This window comes from Prunus dulcis, chromosome 8 (genome assembly GCF_902201215.1).
Source record: "Prunus dulcis chromosome 8, ALMONDv2, whole genome shotgun sequence".
Classification (NCBI taxonomy): Eukaryota; Viridiplantae; Streptophyta; class Magnoliopsida; order Rosales; family Rosaceae; genus Prunus; species Prunus dulcis.
This window is the reverse complement of record NC_047657.1, coordinates 18,396,702-18,424,211: the sequence shown is the minus strand read 5'-3', so window position 1 is coordinate 18,424,211 and position 27,510 is coordinate 18,396,702. Positions and strand designations below refer to the sequence as shown.

The following is a 27,510-nucleotide window of genomic DNA, read 5'->3' as shown; positions in this document are numbered from 1 at the left end:
TTTGCCCGCCCTTAACCGCCTTTTTTTTTTCTTTTCCGATATTTTACAAAAATGTACACATGTGATGTGGAAATAAGGAGTAACTGCAAAGGGCAAAAATGGAATGGAGCCAAAAGCTTCACCAATAAAACAAAGCCAAACTACCTTCGGAGGCTCACGGCGGGTCAGAACAGCGGCGCCGGCAGATTCAGATCGAACAAGAACGGTTTCTTCTCTTTCCTCATCTTCTTCTCCTGCTCGCTCACCACTAGGTCCACATTCTCCAGCTTGTACCCCTTGTACTCCGACCTCACCGGAGCCCCCGACGGAGCTCCGCCCATGAAGTACATCGGCGGCGGAGTCCAGAAAATCTCGGATCCACCGCCGATCAAAAGCGTGTGAGGCAAAGCTGAAGCCGGAGCTCCGAAGTTAGTCTTGGCTTTCGGACCGCGGAGGCTACGCGCGGCTTCGTCGTACGCAAGAGCCGCCTCCTCGGCGGTGTCGAAGGTGCCGAGCCATTTCCGAGTCTTCTTCCACGGATCGCGAATCTCAGCGGCGAATCGGCCCCACGGCCTTTTGCGCACGCCTCTAAAATGCGCCTCCTTGGCTCCGCCGCCTCTAACGTGAGCCGAGTGCTTGGGCTGAGCCGGAGGCTGACGTGGCGGTGGTGATGGCGGTTCGACAGCGAGGGAGAGTGAGGTCTTCCGAAGGTGGAGCGCGTCTACAGCCATTGGGTGTGTTGTCCGAGTGGACTGTACGGACAGAGAAATGGGGGAAGAGTGAGAGTTTAGGGTTCGAGTTTTGGAGGTTATTTATAGTGGAGGAGACAGTCTGGGTTAACGCCGACAGGCTTTGGCCTTTGGGTTGGATAAAAAAATATTTTTAATAATATTAAATTAAAATAAAAGGATTTTTTTTTTCTTCCTCGTTTCTTTAATGGGTTGAAAAAGGTAGCGATTTCATTATGGGTTTGACGCATTAAGTGCATGCGTGTAACGATGAGATTTGGTGGGGCATAATTGAAATGCTTTGCACAAATCCACACTATTTTTTCAATTTATATACTGTGGGACTGTGGACCAACATTTATAATTGTCGGTTTCAATGTGACAGCCAAAAGCATCATCTTTGGCACAGTCTCTGGTTTGCATAATCTTTGGATCTTAAAATTTTGGATAATGTACTAAATTGGTATCCATTCCATTAATGTAGGATTTGATATGGGAAAGAAAGCTTGCCTCCTCCTCAATATGTGATCATGATTTTTAGAACTAGGGCGGAGCTTGAAATTCAGTATGCACATAGTTTTGCATCTTCAACTAATAGGGCAACACTGAATTAATTACAGATATTGTATTGTTGGGGAGGTCAGGGCCACGACACGCCTTCTTGTGTTTCCGCCTTTATTTCCATTCATTCTGTTTTATGAGTGATTCATGTGTTAGGATTGCCCTCTATGACAGTGTAGAAATAACATGTTAGATAACCAAGTTCATATACATACGAATAAAATCAGATACTTAAGACGTATGTTATTTTTTACCGCAGTAAAATTTACATGTATGAACAATTAGAAATTAATCACAATATAATTAGCATATTGCATGTAATAAACAACAAAGGCGCCACAGTTTGGGTCAACATTAACACGATGAGTCAAACCAAAGTGCGGAGGAGAGAGAAGTAAATGAAACGGCGGCAAGCGGTGGTGGGGTCGAGTGGTGAATAAAGGGTTTAGGAGCACGTGGGGCATGAACGATGGCAGTGAAGTTAAAATTAGACGACTTCTTCTTCGAGTGAGTGAGTGGTGTTGTAGGGCCCAACGTCGTGTCTCTACCTGACAACGCTGACACTATCATTACCTAAGCCTGAAAGTTGAAAAGCCAAAGCCTCCCGCCTCGTAATCGTAGCCCACCACCCCATAGACTACACTGAAAATTTTTTCACGCTCAGACTCTATCTCACCGTTTTTTTAATTTATAATATTATCTTTTAACTTTTACTTTTTCATCACCCGCCATCACTTGTCATTTCAAATTAAACCGAAATGAAAATTGTTTGGATATTTATTTTTGGGCTCGGGCTGGGTATGTTCTGTAGGATTTTCATTTGAAGACCTTTCTGAAAAAGCAACTATAAAGACAAGTGATTGTGCATTAGGCCCGGACCCAATAGAGGAGGCCTACGTCTTAGACGGCCCAATTCAAAAACCAGCATTGTAAACACCATGACATCAAACCAAACTGAGTTGAAACCTACCATAATATAAGCTCATTTTCAATTTCATTGATTATAATCTGTGCATTTGAGATGTGATCACACAGGCTTACATTATTTAAGCAATAATTGAGCAGATTTCAGAAAATATAACGATACGACTGCTATTAAGTGTAGAGTGAAGAAATGTGTAAAATATTGTTACTTGAGAGGAGTGAACCTGGAGGAATGAGTAGCATCAATACCAGGGGAGCTTCCATGCTTGACAGGCTTGTAACTGATTGAGAACTCAGCTAGATAGTGGCCAATCATTTCAGGCCTGGTTTTAACTTGATTGAAGGTTTTGCCATTGTAATGATGCTACAAATCATCTCCGGTACAATGATCATGTTGCGCAGGAGAGTCCAAACTAGCTCTCTGGCTTCTCACCAGGTTGTGCCTCTTGCTTCTGTTTCGAGCATAGAAATTGACAAAGAGAAAACATAATAACCTTTTTAGTTCATCACGATCACAAGTTTCCAAAATAATCTCGTACTATTTCAGCTTACAACACAACTTTCTATAGTATTGGTAGCAATGCAAACTACATGAAGTTCAACTTACAAGAAACAAACATGGTGGCAGTGCAAAGTAAATTGAGTTCATCTATACTCTTTATGAAGTTCCAGCATCCACTCACCACACAGGTTTATGTTATTCGAGGACCACTCATGCCATATCTATCATATTCTTAGAATAACAAGTAGCATGATCACTGACAATAACAAGGCAGATAAAGAACATTGTCCCCTGTTAACAAGATTAGAAAATCAATGCCTTTGAGAAGAAGAACCTGTGATGATTTGCCAAACTACAATATTCATTCATTTAGAACCAGTTTCCAAGTGCAGCTTTCTACTTTCCTTATTATGTCTACCTCTTGTGCAACTCACATTAGCCTCTTACAGTGAATCGGTATGCTTTTTGAAAATCAGTCGCAGTGTCCTAGCGCGGCAGTTAACAAGAGAACAAAACCAAGGGTCTTCAGAAAACCCCTCAGGCCTAAGCTAAGGATGTTTAAATTTTCATATCAAGAAGCTGAGAACCCCACCCTACTGTTATCACACGACTACCGTAATTTAGCCAACGGCTATACAATCAGCAAGGGGCAAGCAGATGTCGCACAAGAAAAAACAGAATAAACTCTAAAGAAAAGTTTACAAAGGCACTTATAATTTTGAACATTAGACACAGATAATGAATCCAACCAAACAAACTTGTTGAAATAACACAATGTTAAATCTAAAAGATGAAGCTAATTCAGAAACTGATAGCTTTGCATACTATTCCACCATTTATATTGTAAATTAAATTCCATTGCCAATGTCGAATTAAATCGCTTACCGCCCCTTTCGCAATTTCTTGATCAACGCCATTGGTTTCTGGTTCGATCCGCGTTGAAATCTGACACAAAATGAGCACATACAATTTAAAGCCAGACATGTATTTTCTCATTTGAATCATATTGGAAATTCACAAACAAGCCGTCTGTACTGTGTCTTTTGAGATTACCTTCCTTCTGCGAGTTCGGCTGCCCTGGATCCACATCTGTTTCCACTTCGGCGTAAAATTAATTATTAAAATTTAAGAAGGTTCGAGAAAATTTCAGAATCTGACGCGCAGTATCAACAGTCTGTTTGGTTCCGGGAAAAAATGGATAATATTCCCGGGAAACAAACTGAAAACAAAATTAGAAATTGATTTGATGGATATGGACGTGAGATCTCTTACCATCGCTGATTCGCTGGAAATAGTGAAGCAAAACCCTCACTCGTTGGCGGGAGTTGTCTGTGGGTCTAGGGTTTTTGTGAAAATAAAAGGAATCCGAGAAGCAATGGAGTCCTCTATCTCGACCATTAAAAAAATCTAAAAACAAAAATAGAGGGAAAGAAAACCTATGCCGTTATTCTAAAAAAAACCGTTGGAAAAATGGACACTTTACCGTTGGTATTTTTAATTTAAAATTATAAAAAAAAATTTGTCATATTTCTTCAAAATAGCAACTTTATAAGAGCTACTACTTTTTAGACAAAAAAAAAGGTAAAGCTTTTGTTAGTTTTGATAAGAAAATATTTAATCAATTTAGTGATAATTAACAGTATTATTTTAGTGGTTTTACAACCCACACTTGAATAAGCAACCAAAAAAAAAAAAATGTGACTTGAAAAACAAATGAAGCCGTAACTGGATTTGGTTGTCACATCATATAAGCTTCTTACCTTTCATTTGGACAAGGGAATTTGAAAATGTTAAAATTTAAAGGCACGTCTGATAATCATTTTAATTTTAAGTCTTAGCTTTTATTTTTTACGGTAAAGTATAAAGGAAAATGGGAGTGAGGATGAGAGGAAATGATAAGAGGAAAGAGTAACAAAAGTGAAAACAATTTCAAATAGACTTCAGTTTTTAGTTTTGTTTTCACTTTTGTTACTCATTCCTTCCTCCTCCCCTCTCATCTTCCCTCTCAATATCATATTCACTCTCATTCTCGCTTCCATTCTCCCTCTTTTTCCTCTTTACTCTAGCACAAAAAATAAAAAATAAAAACTAAAACTGAAATGGCTATCAAATGGGCCCTAAAGTTCTTAAAATTGTGAAATTTCTTGTTATGCTAATATAAAAATATAATAGAATTTAAATATGAAATATTTAGTATATTTTATAGAGTTATCAAGATATAACGGCCCGTTTAGTTCGCGGATTGAACTTAGGAATAAACTTCTCATGTCTAATCCCATGAGATGGAAATTGAGGATGGTCATTCCCATGTTTGGGAATGCTGGGAAATGACGAACATGAAATGCAATTACCTCTCATTCCCATGTTTGGTTAGTGCAATATTAGGAATGAAAAGTTATTAGTTTCCAACAATACCCTTTATATTATTATTAAAGGTTATTAATATTAAGAATTTTTTAAGGGTCAAAAGTGACATTTAAAAATAATAACATGGGTAAGTTAGTCCAAAAAAACTCCATGAAATGCTTTCCCAAGTAGGTGGAAAAAATTTCCAAGGGTGAGCCCAAAGGTATGAAATTCTCCCTACATGGGAAGTCCATACCCATGAGTCCAGTTCTCAATAATGCACACTTACCAAACATGGGAATGCAATTTGAAACTCATTCCCAAGCTCCTAAACCTTGAACCAAACATGCCCTAAATTGTTAAGATTTTAAAACGACACATTATCGGCCAACTACTACCAACATCGATATGGTTCCCAACTTAACCACCTATAAGCCTAGTAGGTATGAAGTTTTATCACTAAAGACCCAGATGTTATTAGTAGTAGAACCACTAATTATATATTATATTTACTTTCTATATATTAAATATATAGTAATAGTTTTGGAATAATGATGCGTATATTGGGTAAGCTAATTAAGTTTCAAATTAGAAAGGATATGATGAGTAAATAAGGCAAAACAACAAACTTAATACCATAAGCTCACACTACAAGGTAAAAAGAGCATAATATAAGGTTTTGCAATCAAGATAAGCCCAACAAGTTCTTATGCACTCACTATACTAGTATTTAGTCTAGTGTTATTTATCTTTACAATATTGGAATAAATTCAAGTTTGAACTCCAGTATCCCCAATCACTTAATAACTAAAACTCAAAAATATATGCCAATGGGGTTTAGTTAAAAGGTCTTCATTTGCAGACCAGTAATCTCAGGGTCAAATCTCAATGACACATTGGTAGTGTGTGTGTGTGTGAGAGCCCCCCTCTCTTGATAGTTTAGACTATCACTTGTATTTTAAAAAAAAACCTCAAAAAATCTTGGTATTTTATAGTATTAATGTTAGATTTATAGTTGAGTAAAGCTCTTATGAATGTTAATCACCTTGAAAGTAGGTAACTCCCAGTTGTGGGAGGTGAGTGTGCCATGGACGAGGGCTATTATCTTGCAACACATCTCTAATCTGCAAGATTTGTCTTTATCTTTGAGATTAGAGGCCATTTGAATGAGTCAAATTTAGGATCAAACTTAATGCATTTTAGGCATCTTCCCAAAGAGTTTTGATCCCATATTGATCTGCCTTTATGTCTAAAACTACGTTTTTAGCATGCATAAATGCAAAAAATCCAAAACGCTTAAATGCCGTTGTTTTGGACAGACGCACAATGATATGGGTTAACACTTAAGTTTAAATACAAGATACACACAGATGGAATGTTAATCTAATGCGATTTGTATGATTTTGACTTAACTTTCCAATCTACCATATGTTCTTATCTAAGGTATAACATATCAAGTTTCCCATGTGACATTGCCTGTTCACAATTGCTTTGAGTTTGAAAAATAGTGATGGGGCCTTGGATAAATTCATAGTGTGCTTTTACTTTGTTTGGCATAACCAGTCGAAAGAAAGATAAAAACTATTAACGCAACAATCAACTATGAGAAAAAGAGTTCTGGATATCCACACAGATTTGTCTAGAGGAAGTAGAAAAAAAAGAGAAGAAATTAACTTGGTAATTAGCCAAGAAAGAGCTAGCAGGTCATGTGTAAGTCGTTGAAGAAGAAGGAAGGTTAATTACTGTATGCATGTATGGGAGGGCTAGGTTGGCTTAGATATTAACAAAAGTTATGTGTCTTTGTCAACAAGTACAAAAATAAGATTTGGATCAAACCAACCCCTTAACTTCGATCCTGCACCAAATAATGCAAGAATAAGTTAATAAGCTTTGAAAAGTTCATGTTATATATGCTTCAGATTCAGTCAATTGATCTTGGCTTGAGCCAATATGGTTCTCGACTTCTTGTTTCCTCCGCTTGATATATTTTATCTATTAGAAAGAGCCAATGTCCAGTTGATGTAAGGAACCAAAATGAACCATCACAGAATGAAGACGACTACACCTATGTTCTTCATAACTTCTTATGAAATGTTCCAACAGGCCAAGTCAATTGTCTGCAAGACCAAAATTTCCTCTATATCTTGTTAATTTACATACGAGTTCGATTGCGTTGCACGATTTCGGGAAACATATGCAGAAGTTAGGTATGATATATAAGCTGCTACAAGGAAGGAAATTCTGGTTCTGGGTATGCAAAGCCTTTTTATTGGTTGATGCAGATAGGTGCAACTAGTAATCTAGTGAGTGAGGTAAGCAAAGATAAGAACAGCTGCTACACTATTTGTGTGTTTTACATCAAAAATGTTTGGTTGACACAAATTTGTGGGTATATAATATGTATACAAGGATAAGCAAAGATATCTTACCTGGGTTTGCAAGTGGCACTATGTGTTAATGTTATAAACATGCTCAACTTATCATATATACTTTTAATTGTTAAAAAACCCAATGACCAATAGATTTAGAACTCACTTGGGATTTATGTTCCAAAATCACTTTTGATGCCACATAATGTGTGAGATTTAGTGCTAATTTGTTTGGTCATTTTATTTTTTATACAAATAGGATAGATACCATATGTAATATGTCACACCTTGCACAAGGTGCAAAAAGATGTGCAACTTCATTCATGTTCCAAGCCACATTTCTATACCCAAATCCTGGCCGATTTTCCCAATTCTTGAACTCATGTGTTCCTTAACTACGTTTAAATGAGATGAGGTGAAAAAATTCAGATTTGGTTCCAAGCATTCTCTTAAAATAGCTTGAGACCACAATAACATCACTAAAAACCCTAATCCTGACCATTGTGGATTCTAGACCAAATATCTCCCAAACCCAATATCCAAAAAACACAAAAAAATAGTCATTAGAAAGCTCATATAATTTCCTAAAAGATGAAAAAAATCTCACTTAAATCCATCAAGTTTAGGCCAAGTTATGCTCAAATCAATTGGGCACAAAAGCACACCCAAACCAACAATGAACAACCCCATTCTTCCTAACCCAGCCTTCTATGCCTCATCTTTCAAGCATTCACAACCGTCCACAACGTTCTATCCAAAGGCCCACATTCAAACTTTCGAAAGGGAGCGATCCCAGTGCTAGGCCAGCCAGCCAATCAGCGCTCAGCTTTTGGATATCGTCTCTCAGGCACTTGACTATTTAAACCGTTCAATTTCCGTCATCCTCTCACAACGAAATTACCAGTGAACACACATTGCTATAGATCCAGATCTCCATCCTTCGATTTCAGTTCCTCTTTCTCTTCATTTCAAGCCCTAACCCTAAATTCGAATCCCAATCTCTCTTTCTCAATCCGATGGCATCCGAAGAAGCGATCGCCGCCGTGGCTGAGACGGTCGAGAATCCTCCACCGGAGCCGACCAGCACCGAGCCGGCCGAGGAAAAACCGGCGGCCAAAACCGGCAAGGCGAGCAAAGCCAAGGAACCGAAGGCGAAGAAACCAGCCGCTCCCAAGAAGGCTAGAACCACTCCCACTCACCCTCCTTATGAAGAGGTATGCATTTTCTCGAATTCGAATGCGTTTTTCTCAATTGGTGTTTCTTAAGCTTGAAAATTTAGGGTTTTCGATCTGATTTTCATTTCGTGCCATCGCTGCAGATGGTTAAGGATGCGATTGTGACTTTGAAGGAGAGAACTGGTTCGAGCCAGTACGCGATCACTAAGTTCATTGAAGAAAAGCACAAGCAACTCCCTCCAAACTTCAAGAAGCTTCTGCTTTACCATTTGAAGAAGCTTGTTTCTTCCGATAAGCTCGTCAAGGTCAAAAGTTCATTCAAGCTTCCTTCTGCTAGGTCCGCCGCGGCACCCAAGCCTGCTTCTCCGGTGAAGAAGAAGCCAGTGGCCGCCGCCAAGCCCAAGGCTAAAGCTGCTGCGAAGCCTAAGGGAGGCAAAACGACTAAGCCAGCAAGCAAAGCTCCGGCGAAGCCAAAGGCTGCTGCAGCAAAGCCAAAGCCTAAGCCGAAACCTGCTGCAAAGCCGAAGGCTGCTGCTCCAAAGCCCAAAGCTGCTGCTCCTGTCAAGTCTAAGCCGGTTGCAACTGTCAAGCCTAAAGCTACCGCTGCCAAGCCAAAAGCTGCAGCTGCCAAGCCAAAGGCAGCAGCTCCAAGGCCCAAGCCCAAGGAGAGGCCGGCCAAGGCTGCGCGGACTCTGACGAGGTCATCTCCGGGAAGAAAAGCTCCGGCGGCCAAGCCTGCACCGAAGAAAGCTGCGACTCCAAAGAAGGCTCCAACTCGGAGCGTGAAGCCCAGAAGCGTCAAGTCGCCGGCGAAGAAAGCTCCAGCTCGGAAGGGAAGAAAGTGAGAGAATAGGGAGGAAGAGACTCTAGTTGGTTGTAGGGGTAGTCTTGTAAATCTCTTCGTGTTTGCAGTTAAGAAAAAAATATATATCGGATTTTTTTTTTTTTTCTTTCACTTTCATTATCGAGTTTTTCAGCCTGAAAATCGAATTGTTTTTCTTTCTAGGGTTTGTGGACAGTTTGAGATTGTAACAACTTCAGTACACTTCAGTTGAATTAGTGAGAAGATGAGTTATCGTATTCACCCTGCGCATTTTAGCATTCTGCAACCCTTCTATGATGTATGTTGTTATTGCGATGAAGTGCAATTAGGGATTTCGAAGGTCTCTGTATAAACCTAATGGTGTGTTCGATGTGAAAACGCTGGGTTTGGTAAATTTCCACACACTTCAATTCAAACTCAGCTAGATGCATGTTGTTTGCTATTCTTGTAGGTCTAATTTGTTCTGCAATTTGATCCCAAATCAGTTGATTTATCTGCAACAAATTTTACTTCATTTTGGATTAGGGTTTAATCAAACTACATTGTTGTTCATAATTGGATTAGGGTTTCTTCGTTTATTGGGTTTTTAGTTTGAGATTTGAAAGCATACCTACCAACTGTTTGCCAACAGTTGGAAGCTGAGATTACACATTGTATGCCATTTACTTGTTCACAGTTAATAAGACAGGAGGGGAATTGAATAATTGAGCTGCCCAGTTAATGAGGCATATGGCTTTGCCATGCTCACCATATTTCTGTCTGTTTTGGATGGTTGCTTGGATCCCTCTTCTTAATTTGAATTTCCAATTTTTCATTTTGTTCTAGTCTTTCATGGAATATTTTCTTTATACAGCATGAACTTTAAATGCCGTAGGTTCCTTACGATTACACGGTCACGTAGTTTTACAAGGAAACAAATCTACCAAACTAAACTTGCAAAGCCATTTGATGATATGAATGACTTTAGGGAGATGGTATGAAGTATGAAAAAATTATGCAAGAGAAATTTGAGAAATCCTTTGATATATAGCTGAGTTTATGGCCGAAATTAGAGATAGAATACACCAACAAGGAGGTGTCAGAGTCAGCACTATATTATTGACATAGATGTACCATAACATGAGATGATTATTGAAACACCAGTGTAGAATAATCTGCTGAGTGAGATCATGCCGTACAGGAAAACAATGAAACCAGTGAAAGTTGGAAACCATATCCGAGTTGTTGAGATGAGGCACGAACAATAACTCACAAACACTGCATTCTTCAAAAGGCCATGTAAAAATGCAGCCCTTGCTCTGGTGGCTTCTAGTCTAGCGTGACCCCTGCTCAGCTCTTCCTTATGCTAGGGTTTTATAGGAACAAACAATGAGGTTGCATTCGGAAAGTGTGACTCAAGGCATGAGCCAGCAAAGTAGGATTTCCGCAATGTAACTGGAGTAGTTGTAGTGCAAGTCTTGTTTCTTTTTGTCATTAAAGTTCATTACTTGTAGAATGTTCTGAGATACAGGTAAAGTTTAGCTGAACCAAGGAGATAGTTGGGTTTGAGATTGATCAAGATGTGGAAGGCTGATATTTCCCATTTATCTCTATCAGTTCTTGCATCATTCTAATATTGTCTTCTTAGGTGTTCATTGGTATACTGGTTTTTCAGAGTAACGGGCAGGGTGACCCCCAAAATTTGGGCACCTTTCCCTTCAAGATGCCCAGTAAATTAATGTTCAATCTTGTTTTCTTGCATATAAGATAAAGAATGTATGAATATGAGATTGGAAAAGAAAGCAGTGGGAGCTGGTGTTCATTTCACAATCTTACATCCATTGGCTCTGATATCGCGAATTCTTGTTCTTGGGATTAATAGGTTATTTCTAATTATGGTAGTAACTTAAAATGAACAGAATACGTAGCTTCACTATTGATGATGATTCTGCGAGCTGCAAGAAATTGAGATTGAAAGATGCTTATTGTGAGATGTATGCTTGGGTATACCACTGGAAAGGTCCCTCTCCTTGACAAGACTGAGCATTACCTTGCCTGCTAGACCACGGAGGAGATAAATTATAGAGATTGAGCATGAGGAGGGACTAGAACCTACATGTGAATCTCTTAGGCAGTTTCCATTTCTCTTATATGCTCTGCTGTTGTGCAATTATTTCTCAAAACTATGTTCCAATCTCCATATTATTCAGGAAATTTTTTCGTCATTCATATGTAGTTGCTTTTTTTGGTTCATGTTTTCCTTTTCTGCTTACCATTGTATTTTCTGCATTCTGGTTACATTTATGTATTTGTGAATTTAATGTCATGCAAAAATACGCATTAGCCTTATCTGTTCGCTCACCTGTCACAAGCTACACATAGGTGAAATAATCGTCCTATCAAGGAACCAGTTGTAAACCAGGACTTGGCTATCCATATGACTACACTCGTTCTCAACTAACAGAAAACTCTTGACCAGATTTCAGGCTGTTCCATTAGAGGTGTGATTGAGAATCAATGGCCAGACATAACTTGGGCCAGTTCATTTAGGATCAGCATGGAACACTAAAGTAGTTAGATCCCAGGTTTGTAAATCACACAAAACCTTTAGGAATTTGGAGAACTTGTTTGGTGGAAATAAGATTCAGAGCAAACTGGAGAAAAGAGACATGTATATTCATCTTTGCATAAACCAAAAAGGATTGGCATTTGGTTCTACTATTGTTGGATGAACTTCATGCCCGTATATAAGACAAGTTCTTATGTTGCCTGTTTTCTAGAGGTCACAAGCTACTCAAGATATGGTGTAAGAATTCACTGGACTTTACGAAACAACAATCCTATATGCGGGACTTAATTCTACCCATGCAATGCCAAAGTAAAGGAATTATTACTGATGACTCGTTGACCAAGGAATACTTGGTTGTGAACATCTTTGTTTATTCTGGGGATGTACAGGGACACAAGCAGGCATGTATTTTACCATGTTTCCTTTAAAACTTAACCTTGTTTACTATTGATCTTAGCTTGAGAGAGCTCTCTCTGGCCCCCCTCTCATTTATCTATCATTTTCTCCCTCTTTTTATTTTCTAACTTTTGTTTACCTAACGCGGGGCAGGTTTTCAGCCTCAAATCCAGGTTAAACATTGAATGTAGCTGGCTGATATCCATCAGGTATTCATTCATGTCATCTATACTTTGTTAATTGTTAATTTGATGCTTCAAATGCATGGTCCTAGCTTAGAAAATCCTTTTTGTTCTTTTGACTTCTGAAAGCGTAGAGGAAAGAATCACAGCAATAAACAGTACAAATTAAACGATGGTTTATAAGATATCATTGTTTTTTTGTCAGATTATTTCTTTCTCCATGATGTATCCCAATACCCTCCCCAATGCATTTGCTATTTAGGGATCTGGAGTGGAATTTATTTGGCAGTTAGCTGTGGATCTTTAGATTTAAGAGACGTGTATTGGAGATTACTGTGTGAATGCTTAACGCTTAACTGATATTCCAGGAATTGCAATTCTTTATCATTCCTTTGATATTTAAATAACTCATTTGTTCTTACCAAAATAATACATGACTCATTTAATACTTGCAGTTTCTTCATTACCAGGAATATCTGAATTCAAAGTCATTAATCCATTCCTTTCATGCCAAATATTATTTGAAAGAGAATGAATATTGGGTTATGCGTGGATGCATATCTAGTTAGTGTAAATGCCTTGAGATCGAAGATTTCCAAATTTTCCTTTTGGGGCTTGCATTGCTTTTGTAGTTATACTCAATTATAAATAGGCATCACATGCATATACATTATCCCTACTCCACATTGGACTTAAAATTTTATGTTATATTGTGGGTAATTTTAGGCTACCAAAACAGTAAAAGAAAAAGAAAAAGGAAGACATCTTTTCTACACTGACCTAATGAAGGTCATACAACAGGGAGATTCAGATATTATCAATCTCATAAATATGTATATACCTATGACCATTGACAAAGATAAGTCCGAATTTTGACCTTCAAATCTTCACTTTCTCTATATATAAATCTTAGGAGTAAGCTCCTCATTTTTGGTACAACACAGACAAAAAGATCCTAGTTTTTGGTAAAACACAGACAAAATACTCATTGGTTGCAGATATTGAAAACTTCCAATGCTTTGTTCAGTCTCCATCTTCTGATCTGTGCTGTGAAGATAAGAAGTTTAAAACGCACCTGGCCTGGACCATTGGTTTATCGTTTCAATCTTTCAGCTTTCTGGATGGAGTACTTCAGCTCTTTTTGAATGTTTAATCTTGAAGGTGATAAGACAATGTCCTTCCAGATTGACCCAGTTTCACAAGCTGGGTTAGGGTGCTTGTAAAGTTCGTATATGGAATTCGCTGTGTCATTTAATCGGCCCACCCTTTTCAAGCAATCAATTTCGTCCGGATCAACAAGCAAGGTTCTGTCTTTGTCTTTCCATCCTATCAACTTCACAACAATTATTATCTTAGTATCACACATATAATGTTAGACTACTATAAACTACTTCCAAGCGGAACTTTTTGTTATTGGTCTGGTCCTGGAAGCTATGTTTTCCATCCATGGTTGAATAAATTATATTTCGCATCTTACATTAGGACTCTTAATGTCTAAAGCAAGGTTATTTCAGGTCAGATAGAGGGGCTGGCTCATCACACGTGCAACGACTATGAGTTCCGAGGCTAGGAGATACAGAATTCAAGAAAGTCCATTCAGAGCCTTGGTTATGTGGAAGTCTGAATGCATGGAATGTAACACTCTTGAGTTGAGTTAAGGTATATGTGCAGGTTCTTTACATTGGAAAGGAAGGAAGATATATAAACTAAAAGAAGGGATAGCAAGTGTACCTTAGGTGGACCTTCCAATGCATTAGTGCAATATAGTCTTGCGTTGTCAACCAGTTGGCAATATGTTAGAAATGCATTTGCAAATCTCTTGTGGGATTTCAATTGTGAGTTTACTCGTACAGCTCTTCTACACATGATAGCTCTCCTGTTGTCATTGACTTTCATTTATCAGGGCCTCAAGAGGAAATGCTTTTCTTTTTACTGCTAAAAGTTCGAAAGTGAACAAAAAAATAAGGTAAGACCACATACCTTATGCCTCTTATAGCAGCTAGATAAGCATCACACACAACTCCAACAAGCTCTATCCTGTATGGTTTTCTCTTTCTGCCTCCTACTTGTTCTGGTTCTTCATCGTCAAGTCGTTCCCAATAGTTTTCTATAACAGTTCCATCTTCACCCTCCTTGTAACCAGGTCCCATCCGATAACGGCGGCGGTGGACATTTCTGGCCATTGTTACCGTCTGCACAACAAATGGTACCCAAGAGAGTGTGCCATCCATGATCACATCCCGCCCTTCATTAAGTGCTGTGACCAAGAGTGATGATGCTGCGTCCGTAGATGATTGGTGTACCTGTTTGAAATCATTTTAATCAGCTCATACTATCCTTAAAAAATTATTTGAATGAACTGTAGTTAAGGATAGGTATCTATGAGTTTTATATACAATAATATAAAGTTATCCAACTGAAGTTTTTCCACATAGGAATTTTCTTTTAAAGTCGAAAACAAAATCCAGAAAACGGGGCTTAATTGCAATCCCACTAAAATGAAAGAGTGTTTATGAGGATTTTTATTTTTGCGTAAGGAGCAATATTGATCAACAAACTTGTTATAATCATTTGCATTGCTCGCTGTAGTTGGCGATATGTGGTAAGATGAGTATAGTTTAGATTAGTGTGATTAGCTTTTCATCTAGATTCAGATATAAACACACTAAAACCAAGCTCCCTCCTATAAAAGGCTATGTACAGTTGTATTTATGTAGCTGAGTTGATGGGTTAATTTGTAGCTATTTGTAGGGAGAGGGATTTGGCGTATACCAGTTCAGCAGTTTGAAGCATGTCATGATGTCCTCTAGAGCTGAGGGCTCTATATATAACATCTGTTTCTTTGAAGGCATCTGCCTCAATGACTACTGCATTCCCCGCTGCTCCAGCCCAGAATGTTCTACAACACACATTTCAACCAAAAAGGTTAACATTAAATGATGTTTTCTTTTGCTTGAAAATGATGGTTGAATTGAATGAAATCTACCAAGCCGTGATGATGGGAAGAGCTTGCCTTGTCGTTGCTTGGTTGTAAAATGTGCTTACAGTAATGTAATATAATTGTTTATGCTTATGATTTCCAATTAACTACAGTAGCAAACAGAATTTCTACCCGATATATAATAGGATCGGTTATCAAGATATTCATGTAGGCTTCAATCCATGCCATGCGAGAGAGAGTTGAGAAGGAAAATGTTAAGGGAAGAAGAGAAGTTGCTTTATATATATATATATATATATATATATATATATATAGCATGCATTTTGCTTGAAAAATGAACTCTTACTCTTTGAGGATGTCCTTTAGCACAGTGCTCTTCCCTGCTCCCATTCCACCTCCCATGAGGAGGAGGACTGGACTTCTATCAGCATGTGCTACTGGAGCCATCACCTCTGTACATGTTGAGTCATCCACCGCCGTCGCCAGTCCCATTGCTTTCATCTCTTCCACTAACGTTGTGAAAACTCTAGCCACCTTCAAATTTTTTGTCACCCTCTCAAATCTCTGTTCTCTATATCACAACACAAAGTCAAGATTATATTCAATTTTCCCTACCAAAAAACAAAATTACAATAATAATTGTGCTTCACTTTGGTAATGCTTGCGTATAATAAGTAATTCCTACCTACCTGGTTGCTGCCATGACAATGTTCTTGAGCTTCTTTTTAGGCTCAGCATCACAGCTCAAGATCTGAAATTTCACAAATCCTTATCACTTGAGGTTCCACAGAAGAAAAATATGACTAATTAGGATTTTAATTACATTCTTTCATATTGTCTTTCAATGCAAAATGATTAGGATCTTAACCACCTGACTAATCATGAGGTCAGCTAGGCTCCAATGAAATGCAAAATAGCTGAGGATGCATCTCTCAAACTCCTCCACAAGCTTCACAAACAGCGAATCGGCATCCGGTTCACTTGAGAAGAAGTTATAGATATCATCCTCAAACCCTTCGAATTTTCTGATGTATTCAGTGGCTAACTTGCAGAGATGTGGACATTCTCTTCTGTCTTTAAATCCCAGCTGCCTAGCTGCATGTGCACCCACAAGGCAATGCAGAAAACACAAACACACAAACACAATTCCGTTAAAATTGCTTCTTGAATTTTCTGCCAACAGGTTTTTGCAATAACAAGGCCTCATATATAGATCACAATAAGTCTTTTTTATTTTTACATGGAGATAATAAGTGGAGATATCATGTTCTATGAATTACCTACCTACATAATGAGGGAACCTTTCAAGCTTGTGTTGAACACGGCTAGAGTCAGATATTTTTAGGCGTGGGATGATCTTCTGATCCTTGAGCTTTCGCAGACGGTAATGCACCGCGGCGGCGATGATGATCCCGATGGAAGAGGCTACAAGGATCTGTGTGAAGGTGGGTTTGCTGTTGTTGTGATCTGAAGAAAATTGAGAGGTGAGGAGTGATAAATTACATAGGTTTGTGCATGAAGGATGGAAGCATATAGCCACGGAAGAGGCCAATATCCAGAGGCTCACTAGTTTTGTTCCATGATGCTTACCTTTCTGCATGTCTTAAAAAATTCCAGGAAAAATAGCTAGCTAGATGTGATGTGAAGAAAGATTGAGTCTTTTGTTACTTTTCTGCGATCTGATTTGGATTTCGATTGTGAAGATGAGAGAGAAAATTTGGCATTGGCTTATGCCTTTTCTAGTTGCATGTTAATCGTTATATGGTTACTTGTTTCGAAATTGAGCGGTGACACGTCTGCGATGCGAACAAATATTTATATTGTTATTATTAATGATGTTTCTAAAATTGTACCCAATAAACCTTCTGTCCTCGTCCCTGCCTCTCCCTCCCCTCACAACACTCACATGAACTTTCCCACCAATGGACTTTTCACTTTCCTAATAATGTTCCTCAGTGTTACACATCAATGTGTTAGTAACAAATTTATGAACTTGGATTGTTGTAGTAATTTTTCATTACATACTTAAAAATATAAACTTAAGATTGTTATAGTAACAAAGTGGTTATGAAAGAATGGAGAAATGAATTAGGATTATGACAACGGCAATAATATGATCCACTTTTTTTTCCCCATAACTACGATCGTATTATACATCGCACCGCGTGTATGATCCATTTGGTAAGATAATCATTTTTCTTCAAAAACAGTAAACTGTTTATGTATGCATCACATAGCATGTGCATGATCCATTTGGTAAAAAATATACAGCACTTGAAAGTTGCTCAAAAAAAGTGTACATAAAAGCTCCCAACCTTGGTACATAAAATTTTCCACATGGACACTACTTCTGCAAGTCGTTGGAATTGTCAAAGCTACATACAATAATACACCTCACTTAGGATTCCTAAGAACAATAATAACTGAATCCCCACGGAGAAACATCTTGCTGATGAATCTATCCTTGTTAACAGGTTGGGCCTTTTTCTTGCCTTTTCCAGTCTTTGGCACCTGCATAGACAAATAAAAGATAACACAAATATCATGAGATAAAAAGAACATTGATAATTGATGAAGATCTACCAACACAAAAGGAAACAGAACACGAGAAAAAACCCATGATTGGGAATACCTCAGTCCACATCTCCCTAACGTTTTCCAGAACCATGTTGCAATGCCTGTCAAATGCTCTCACACGGCCAAGAAGCTTTCTGTTGTTACGACAATTGATGAGCACCTGTTTGCACAATGAGAACCAATTTGAATAAGAATATTTTCCTGATATGTAAAGCCTTTATTGGCAGAGAACTATGAAATTATAGAAAGCACTACCTGAGTATTATTCTTCACACTCATCATAAGAACAGAGAGTGGTCCTGTATTAAATTCCTCCTCCTCGTTCTTGACAACCTGCAGCATTCAGGTTAGATAAGAATCTTCACAAATTAATGATACCAATAAGAATAAATATGCTGACTTTGGGTTTCAGAATGAGAATATGACAAAATAAAAGGTTTCCAGAATGAGAAGGGAAATAATCACATGCGACCATGTCATATACCAAGAGAGATCACTCTCAAACATTTGGTATGGTTTTATTTAGCAGGAATGGGAAATGAGTAAATGTTTGGTGGTCCTTTAGAAGAACATGGCAAAAGAAACACACAAACATAGGAGGCACAACACAATTACTCTTTGATAATTACTAGTGCTCTGATGCATTAACCAAAAAATGACTAACTGAAGTGCAACAATATTTTGAACTCAGATTAGTTTCCATGAAATACCATCAAAGTACCTATGGAGTACAATTCAATACAATCACAGATGGGGGTAACTACGAGATATTGCCAACTGCCACTAGTTCAAAGTTGCAAATTCCATATCCAAATTCAGGACAACCCATTTTACTCGATCTCTCAGATAATACATAACATTTAAAGATGCAGAGAGAGACATAATAAAGATGAACAAAATTAACTCATGAGCAGAATAACTTACATCCTCCTCCATTGGCCGGCTGGAAACAGAGAGGGAAATAAACACAAAACAAAAAAGGAACCTTGTTAGTATTTCAGTAAAAAGCTAAGGACAATTGCAATTTGGCACATCAAACTAATCATACCTCATCTTGAACAAGGGGTATGTTTCTAGGATTTTCAAACTGGCAAGGAACAACAAGATATACCAAATTAATCCGAGTATTAAGTAAGTTCACCAAAAAAATTAAGTAATACACTACTGATATTACAATGGTATTACATACTGAGATCTCATAAATTCATTGGATGTATCATGGCAACAGTAATTTGCAAATGTTTTCAGTTCTCAACACTATTGTACCAACTTTCGTTTTTATTGTTTAATTTTAATTCTATGAGCGGCGACACTAATTTACAGATGTTCTCATAAATTCATTGAAATTGGACGTTTCCAATGAAAACCAAAGTTGGTACAAAAGCTTATTACAAACCGAAGTCCAGTGACTCAAAATTTAACCCTCCAAATTTCATCTATCTTAATTAGCTTGATATACTTATAAGCAACTTAAGCTACAAAACCAGAACAAACAATTTAAGCATCACACCAGCTAGCAGCTATGCATGCAACAGTAAATTTAGGCATATTATGAACTCATTTAAACTAAGCAGAGGTTAAAAACAATTGATTATAATTGAATGGTGAAGAGATAGTTTGATCCAAACAGTACGACATAAAAAAACTACGATTGCTTCTTCCCTTCCTGTAATGCACTATTAATAGCAACAACAAAACCCGAAAACACAGCAACATCAGCAGCAAAACACAAAAAACAGTCCAATATCAAATACCAACAAGTTAAAACAGTTCAAAAACACCAAATCTGAATCACCCAAACAGTCAGGCAGAGATTTTCATACCTTTATGAAAGCCTAGAGGCAGTGAGATCTGAGGGAGAGAGGAGGATATAAGTGAGACAGAGAGAGCGTCAGATCCCAGATAACTGAGCGCAGTGAGATCGAGCGAGGAGGGAAGAGGCAGAGAGAGAATTGAAAGAGAGAGAGAGAGAGAGAGAGAGAGAGAGAGCGCGCGAGGGAGATTTGAGAGAGCGAGAGCGAGCGTGAAATAATAGAAAAGGTTTAGGGTTTAGCGTGGAAAATTGATTTTCGAGAGTTTTCAAAATTTTGGCTCATTTTAAAATTAATTTTCATTTGTTCAAAAACTAAAAACTAAAAATAATTACCAAATACATTTCCACTTTCTAAATTTTCAAAAAACTGAAAATAAAATTGTTTGGCCTTAAATTAAAATTAAAATAATCTAATACATTATATTTTGAAAAGCAAGAAATAACATATCCACATTTCTCTAACCATTCTATTCCGATTTCTCAAATTTTGTTTGGATAGAAAAATTCAAAACTAATCACATGTCATTTTTTAATTAATTTTTACTAAATTTTAATATTAAGAACTAATTAAAAAATGACAAGCAGTTAATTTTAGAATTTTCTCTCTAAATATGTTCTATATGAGTTTTTGTATAATATGTCATATTAAAATGAGTTTATTTATTAAAATGTTATTAGAGTAATAGCTAATAATTTATATATATTTTTAGAGAAGCTAATAATTTGTTAATTGGCCAACAAATTTGATTAATATAAACTGCAAAAGAGAGAAAATGAAGAAGTTTTTGTTTACCGCTAAAACGACACCAACTACTACAATGTTCTCTTGATTCAATACCAAGTCGTCGACACAAAAACGACGATTAGGCTAGCTGCTGCTGCTGAAGTTCTTCTGCTAACTGCTTCTCTACGATGAGCTCTTCGGGAACAGCTTCAAAAGTAAAGTTGTCATCTTTATTCACAAACCCACAAAGACCCACATCTTCAAATTCCAAAACTTCAAGCAAGCTTTCATCTTTGTTCATCAAGAACCAAGGCACGCCCACTTCTTCAAATCCCACAACTTCATCAGAAAACCCAATTTCCAAAGTTCCAATCCAAACCCAACTTGAAAGATTTCTCGAAACCAACTGTAAGTCAGGTAATGTTACCATCAATGAAGCGCTGCACTATTTTGAGCACATGATTCAAATGCAACCCACTCCTCCAATTTGGTCATTCAATCGTTTATTTGGTGGACTTGCCAAGAGTAAGCATTGCTCTCAAGTTTTTTTGTTTTACAATAAGTTAATATCTGTTGGGTTGTTGCCTAATTTCATTACGCTTAATATTTTGCTTAATTGCTTTTGTAACGTGAACCGGGCTCGTGATGGTTTTGTGGTTATGGGAAGTCTTTTAACGAGGGGCTATAGACCAAGTACTGTGACTTATACGGCATTGCTTAAAGGGTTGTGTATGGAGGATAGGATTGATGAGGCAACCAGGTTGTTTAAGACAATGATCGAGTTGGGGTGTCAGCCTACTGTGGTTACTTTTGGTACTTTGATTAACGGGTTGTGTCGAACAGGAAATACGAATGTTGCGCTTCGGTTACATGAAGAAATGGCTAATGGGAATGGTGTCTATGGTGTTGAGTGTAAGCCAAGTGTAGTATCTTATGGGACCATTATTGATGGGCTCTGTAAAGCTGGGTTGGTAGATAAGGCGAAAGAACTTTTCATAGAAATGAAAGATAGAGGATTTGTCCCTGATGTGATTGTATATAGTGCTCTAATACATGAATTATACTACAATGAAAAATGGGAAGCGGCTAAAGCTTTGTTAAATGAGATGGTGGATCAGGGTGTCAGGCCTAATGTGGTGACATTCAATGTGTTAATAGGAGTGCTTTGCAGAAGGGGACATCTGAAAGAAAGCAGTGACTTGTTAAAGTTGATGATTCAAAGGGGCATAGATCCTGATGTATTTACTTACAACACTTTGATGGATGGCTTCTGTTTAGCGGGTAGGCTTAATGAAGCAAGAGAGCTGTTTCATTCTATCCCAAGTAGAGGGTGTGAACCTGATGCTATTAGCTACAATGTGTTGATCAATGGATACTGCAAGAATAGGAATATACAGGAAGCTGTCAATCTTTACAAGGAAATGATTGGCAAAGGAACTAGGCCAACAGTAATAACATATAACTCCTTATTAACTGGTCTTTTTCATATGGGTAAAGTTCAGGATGCACAAGAACTTTTTGGTGAAATGCAAACTCAGAACCTGTTACCAAATTCGACAACATATAAAATATTGTTGGACGGGCTTTGCAAAACTGATTGCGTACCAGAGGCAATGGAAGTTTTCCGTACTTTAGAAAATTGCAACTTCAAAATTAGTGTCGAAATGATAAATTGCCTTATTGATGGCTTCTGTAAAGCAGGGAACCTTGAAGTTGCCTGGGATCTTTTTCTTACATTGTCAAATAGAGGCCTGGCACCGAATGTTATAACATATTCCGTGATGATTCATGGGCTCTGTATAGAAGGACAACTGGAAAAGGCAAATGGTTTGTTTATAGAAATGGAAGCGAATGGTTGTGCTCCAAATGTCATTATTTATAATATCCTCATGCGTGGTTTCTGCCAAAGTGATGACTCGGCGAAAGTGGTCGAACTTCTTCACATGATGGTCGCAAGAAATTTGTCACCAGATTCATGCACAATCTCCATTGTCATAGACTTGCTCTCAAAGGATGAAAAGTATCGTAAATGTCTGGACTTGCTTCCAACATTTCCTGCCACTAGCCAATCGAAGATGACATGATAAGTTTAAAAGTCACGAGCATGATTATTCAGTCATAACTTCTAATCCGAAAGTCTTCTGATTTTGTTCACACATTCAACCAGAAGTTACAAAATGTGAAGTTGCATTGCCATGATCTCAAATGGACAATCGTTATTGTATTCAAAGAAAAAACTTCAGTGGTGCTGTCTCTGCGAGGGCAGATTGCATAGATGGTGTAATGATGGATTGAATATGCATCCGCTAGTGCCTGCAGTGCGTGAGTGACTCCCCTGAATCAAGGTTGCAAATAAACAAGACCTAGCGCATCATACTGTTTTTTTGGTTGAATAGTGCAGTGTATTCGTGCAAGCCAAAGTTTTATTATTTTTTTTTTCTGGTCTCACGTTCTTTGGCTTGGTGTTAAGTAGAAGAGAGGCTCACCTAAAAAAGGTACTGTTATGTCACTAAAATGTTACCCTTCTGTCANNATTAATGAGAGAACATGATCGGCAGAGTGGTAGTAATCAGTCGGCCTCCTGTTGTACTTGATTCTTTTGTAATACAGATATTAAACTTCTTTGTATAGCATCAAACCTTAAATTCTGTGAAATATTTATGCAAAGCATTTAATGAGAATTGTAGATTTTTCTGCTGCAATACCTTTTTCTAGCCTTTTGTTCGCTTTCCTTTTTTGATGAGCACGAAATATTTCTCAGCTGATGAGTGCAGTCTCAGCGAACTAGCATTTCATTCTGGAAAAGAAAAATATCTATCCCATAAGTTGGAAGAGGGGCATTGAAATGGTTTGAGAGTCTGTCCTCACTAGTTGATCCATGATGGGTAAAACGTATTGGAGTATGTCTTCGAATGTGTGTGTATATGCATATATGTATATATTAGTGTATTTACAGAATACTTCAGTATTTGCTGTTTGCACTGAGCATAACTGGTAGGTATGTGGTTTCTTTTGCTAAATGGCCCAGTTTGGTGGGGAAGAAGAAAGTAAACTTGGATACTAATAAAACTGAATTTTTTTTTAAATTTATTTGTAGAATATGCTTTTACTTGTACCATCTGGTTGACAGCCTATAGGGAGATTGGATATCCACCATGAAGAATGAAAACACCCACATAAATACAATTAGTTTCTAGTTTTGAAGGAAACAACAATGCCACATAAATATGATTACTTGTACCATATCTCTCTCTCTCTCTCTCTCTCTCTCTCTCTCTCTCTCAGTTTTTTTCCTGTCATTCAGCAATAAAAGTAGTTCAAATGATGACTGAAAAATGGCATGTATCAACAAATATCACCCTTGGGGTCCCATTGCTGAGCCAGTACTCAACCCAAAAGGCTGTATTTTGTTAGCAGATCAGGGTTGAATTCTTTTCTTTTCTTTATTTTTCTCTGTTATTTTGGGTGGATGGGTTTGTGCCCCAAGGTAAGCTAGTGCTTAGCAAACGTTTCTTTACAGCATTAGAGACCATCTGATGATAGCAAACCTCTCACATCAGATGAACAGTTATGAGATTTTTCTCCTCAATTTCAGATCCCTAAACTTGAAAGGATAGGTGAAAAAGTATACATATTATTGTACCAAGAAGCTTTTGTAACACGTTCTCTCTAAAGACATGAAATTTCTCTTTTTATCTCCTGCTTTTCACTCAGATGGTGAGACCTCCAAATGATTGGGGTAATTACAACTTAATTTACCAAATCTTGTTGATTGGAGTGATTGCAGCTTAAAAGATAAGCATATGGGTCATGCAGGCAAGACGTCCTTTGATTAGATTTTTATTTATTTATTTATGTTTCTTGTTGGCTGCTTTTCAAGCATCATTAGTGGGTAATTCAAGAAAGTACTTGATTGTTAGATTATATGATAATCCACCTTTAAACTTAATACATATGATGTATGTCAGGAGAAAAACTTGCATGTCCCGGGTTCATGGCCTGGTCCCCTCCATCGCTGTCTGACACAAAATCAATAAATATAGTTCATTTTTATTGTTGAGAAGGGGCCAAGGGCAGAGTCAAGAACTTCATCAACATGATCAAAGACCAGTAGATAGAGTAGGTGGTTGTGGCTTTATCCTCATTACAAATTTACTAGTATTTGGTAACACTATTTATTGAGTTATATCATATCATTTGAGTAGAAAGAAAAACACATAAGCAAGCAGACAAGGTCATATTGGTTGGCATACACACACTCCCTCCTTTTTCTCACTTTGTAATCTTTCATCCCCCACTATTATTTCTCATCCCCTCTTAAGTCCAATCAAACCCTACAAACAAAAGTACTTGGATTCCATTTTTTTCAACCTTTCTTTCAACATGAGAATCCGAACCACAATTATAACTCTTACACATTGATATTGTTCTCACATCATGAAACTTGCAATTGCATTTGTTTCTCTTGCCTTAGCTTGTGGATACACTGCTCTGCTTGTGCAAGTTTTTTCCTTTTTCCACCCCGACAAAGTAAAATCATATCAAAGAAGCCAATTGAGAAGTTACAGTTGTCAATATCCAGGAGGTCTGTCCCACCTGAAATCATGAACCTCACATGTAAATCTGAGCCACATGGAAATATCAGTTTTTTGGTTCCCCATTTAGGGTTGACTCATCTTGTAGATATGGTGGTTTGGCATGGAAGAAAGATATGCATGTACTAAAATCTTAAGAAACATGCTAACCCAAATCACGGAATAGAGAGACTCTCTGTCTCTATATCCTTTCCCCTACTTTTCCCAGAAAATTTAACAAAAAAGAAAAAAAAAAAAAAAAAAAGGGACACTAGCAAATAAACAAAACCAAAAGGACAGAAGAAAAAACTTAATTTGCAGTCATATGTTCACAATGGCACTGCATATCTTAGTCAACATATTTTAGGCATGGAAGAGAGAGAAATTAGACTCAACTGATGACGCTTGCTCTGGTTGCCAATTTCGGCTACAGGTAGGCTAGCTGCTCTGCTTTCCTCAATTGAAAATCTGCAGCTTCTGCATAAATACTATCATAAGTAAGGCAAGAGGCTCTTATTCATTGCATTTTAATTAATGCATGATATGTATATAAAGTAGTGAATTATTTCTCTTAGTTGAGGGGAATGAAGCCTGGTCCGAAATCATTCAGACTATGCTTAAGCTCCACAGTTGTGAAGGATCTCGAACCAGACAACATTCCCCTCAACTGTTTTGTTCTTGAGAGAGAGAGAGAGAGAGAGAGAGAGAGAGAGATGGGCTGAGAGATTTGATATGGCCATGCATTATATATATAATGGGGTCCTTATACACGTAAGGATGAAATGAAACCCAAGATTCTTTCTTCATGTCACATGACTTGGAGTCCACTTTCTACACGAGTACTGCAAACCTTGCTTTTCAGTTCACACATAGCCAACTGCATGTATAGATTTATATATGTATGTATACATATATATATATATATATAATGTTAACGAAAAAAGATCCAAAGGAAAAGGAAATTGTCAAGATATTTTTTATTTTTTCTCCTCCTCAAGCATACATTTGTGAATTGTGATGAAGTCAACCGAAATAGCAACTTTAGGTACTTAAATTAGATTAGGGAACAAGCTACGCTCTACTGCCAATTGTACAGTTGCTTTTTTAACATTCAAATTAATTTTGAACTTGGTCCCATGCCATATGCATAAACAAATTAAATACATGTATATATGTTCAAATTATTTAACATTTTTATTTCTTTTGTTGAAGTAGCTTTAAAGAGACTTAGGGCTCGTTTCAAAGTGATTTTACATAGGTCAAAATCACTTATGGGGAGAAGTGTCTCCCACATGCTTCTCCACATAATCACTTTTAGTGATTTTAATAAGTGATTTTGGGGAGAAGCACCTCCCATATGCTTATCCATAAAATCACTTAAAGAGATTATTTGAAGAAGTGAAAGATGATTATTAGCCTCTCCAGAATCACTCCCAAACTAACCCTAATAATTGGTGAAGTGATTAATTAGTTTTTGAGGAGGGTGTTGCTTTCATGCAAGGATCTTGACCTTGTGTTGATTGCAGCTCACAAGTAAAGGATATGTCTTTTGCTTGCCACTAGGGTAAAGGGATGGCTCATAGCAGGTGGAGAACCTTCTTCTATATATATCATGCAATGCAATGCAATGATGGCATGCATATGTGCAGCTAGCTAGTCTTGATGCCAAGCTTAAATCCCAAGCTTAACACAGATTGGCCTCTTAAAGCTATAAGACAACCAACCAACCTACCAACAAATTTAAAGAAGAAAAGGAAAAGGGACAAAAGAAAAGTGGATTATAAAGTCCATTATGCATAATGCTCTCACCTTAATTTTTGTCTTGACTTGATCATATTTTATTATCTCCTCATTTCATATTTGAATGCAATGAACAACCCTGCTCTGTAATATAACCAAGTCAAACTTAGCCCACAAATTTATAGATTGTGGAAGAGAGAGAGGCATAGATTCAAATTAATAAGATTTCTTTTGCTTGACTACAAATTTATAAAGTTCTTCTTAGAGATATTGGAATCAAAATCAACTTTTTAATTGGGCCCTATATGTTGTTTTGTTTGGAATTGCTGGCCTGATAAAGTCTCTCTGCATACTACTACAAAAGATAGATATTAAATATTGTATCACAAATCAAGTTTAATACTAGAAGCTAATGAAATCATTACCTCTATGCATATCAAAGATATTATGCTCACCCGGCCTACAAGTCAAAGCGCCTTTCCGAGTAGGCATTCTGTTCCCACATTTCAAGCACGTTCTTCTCAAAAAGTGGTATCAATTTTCATCTTGGTATTTGAAAACTTATACACAGTATCACAAATTACCCGCTATATGTATAATAGTATCTT

General features: G+C 37.5%; 6 protein-coding genes and 2 long non-coding RNA genes across 10 annotated transcripts; 3 read left to right on the top strand and 5 right to left on the bottom strand.

Moving 5' to 3' along the window:
* On the bottom strand, window positions 1–777 carry LOC117637704 (ethylene-responsive transcription factor 8-like). The gene has a single exon (XM_034372681.1). It carries the CDS (start codon window positions 708–710, stop codon window positions 165–167), a length of 546 nt encoding a protein of 181 aa, XP_034228572.1. The 5' UTR covers window positions 711–777; the 3' UTR covers window positions 1–164.
* Window positions 778–2,240: 1,463 nt separating this feature from the next.
* Window positions 2,241–5,058, bottom strand: LOC117638663. Its single transcript, XM_034373758.1, has 5 exons — window positions 5,046–5,058; window positions 3,967–4,101; window positions 3,748–3,799; window positions 3,580–3,639; window positions 2,241–2,644 (listed from the first exon to the last, which is right to left on the bottom strand). Exons 1-5 carry the CDS (start codon window positions 5,056–5,058, stop codon window positions 2,557–2,559), a joined length of 348 nt encoding a protein of 115 aa, XP_034229649.1. The 3' UTR covers window positions 2,241–2,556.
* A 3,225-nt stretch (window positions 5,059–8,283) lies between these two features.
* Window positions 8,284–9,668, top strand: LOC117636621 (histone H1.2-like). The gene is made up of 2 exons (XM_034371211.1): window positions 8,284–8,623; window positions 8,728–9,668. The coding sequence occupies exons 1-2, from the start codon at window positions 8,426–8,428 to the stop codon at window positions 9,427–9,429; spliced, it is 900 nt and encodes a 299-aa protein (XP_034227102.1). The 5' UTR covers window positions 8,284–8,425; the 3' UTR covers window positions 9,430–9,668.
* A 3,953-nt stretch (window positions 9,669–13,621) lies between these two features.
* On the bottom strand, window positions 13,622–17,183 carry LOC117636620. Of its 3 annotated transcripts, XM_034371209.1 has the most exons (9): window positions 17,065–17,183; window positions 16,759–16,941; window positions 16,346–16,569; window positions 16,164–16,225; window positions 15,821–16,045; window positions 15,306–15,432; window positions 14,514–14,836; window positions 14,265–14,409; window positions 13,622–13,866 (listed from the first exon to the last, which is right to left on the bottom strand). In XM_034371209.1, the coding sequence occupies exons 1-9, from the start codon at window positions 17,072–17,074 to the stop codon at window positions 13,627–13,629; spliced, it is 1,539 nt and encodes a 512-aa protein (XP_034227100.1). In that variant the 5' UTR covers window positions 17,075–17,183; the 3' UTR covers window positions 13,622–13,626. The 3 variants fall into 3 exon arrangements, with proteins under 3 accessions (XP_034227100.1, XP_034227099.1, XP_034227101.1); XM_034371208.1 differs by having other exon boundaries at window positions 16,759–17,183; XM_034371210.1 differs by having other exon boundaries at window positions 13,797–13,859; window positions 16,759–17,183.
* LOC117636622 lies at window positions 13,722–14,965 on the top strand. The gene is made up of 2 exons (XR_004587093.1): window positions 13,722–13,837; window positions 14,048–14,965. It is a non-coding gene; the product is annotated as an uncharacterized LOC117636622 (long non-coding RNA).
* A 506-nt stretch (window positions 17,184–17,689) lies between the features above and the next one.
* Window positions 17,690–20,067, bottom strand: LOC117637561 (small nuclear ribonucleoprotein Sm D2-like). Its single transcript, XM_034372470.1, has 6 exons — window positions 19,875–20,067; window positions 19,100–19,138; window positions 18,976–18,994; window positions 18,307–18,384; window positions 18,107–18,211; window positions 17,690–17,985 (listed from the first exon to the last, which is right to left on the bottom strand). Exons 2-6 carry the CDS (start codon window positions 19,102–19,104, stop codon window positions 17,869–17,871), a joined length of 324 nt encoding a protein of 107 aa, XP_034228361.1. The 5' UTR covers window positions 19,105–19,138; window positions 19,875–20,067; the 3' UTR covers window positions 17,690–17,868.
* A 604-nt stretch (window positions 20,068–20,671) lies between these two features.
* LOC117637531 (putative pentatricopeptide repeat-containing protein At1g12700, mitochondrial) lies at window positions 20,672–23,242 on the top strand. Its single transcript, XM_034372439.1, has one exon. It carries the CDS (start codon window positions 20,777–20,779, stop codon window positions 22,670–22,672), a length of 1,896 nt encoding a protein of 631 aa, XP_034228330.1. The 5' UTR covers window positions 20,672–20,776; the 3' UTR covers window positions 22,673–23,242.
* A 1,512-nt stretch (window positions 23,243–24,754) lies between these two features.
* LOC117637872 lies at window positions 24,755–25,856 on the bottom strand. Its single transcript, XR_004587237.1, has 2 exons — window positions 25,559–25,856; window positions 24,755–25,184 (listed from the first exon to the last, which is right to left on the bottom strand). It is a non-coding gene; the product is annotated as an uncharacterized LOC117637872 (long non-coding RNA).
* Window positions 25,857–27,510: the final 1,654 nt, after the last annotated feature.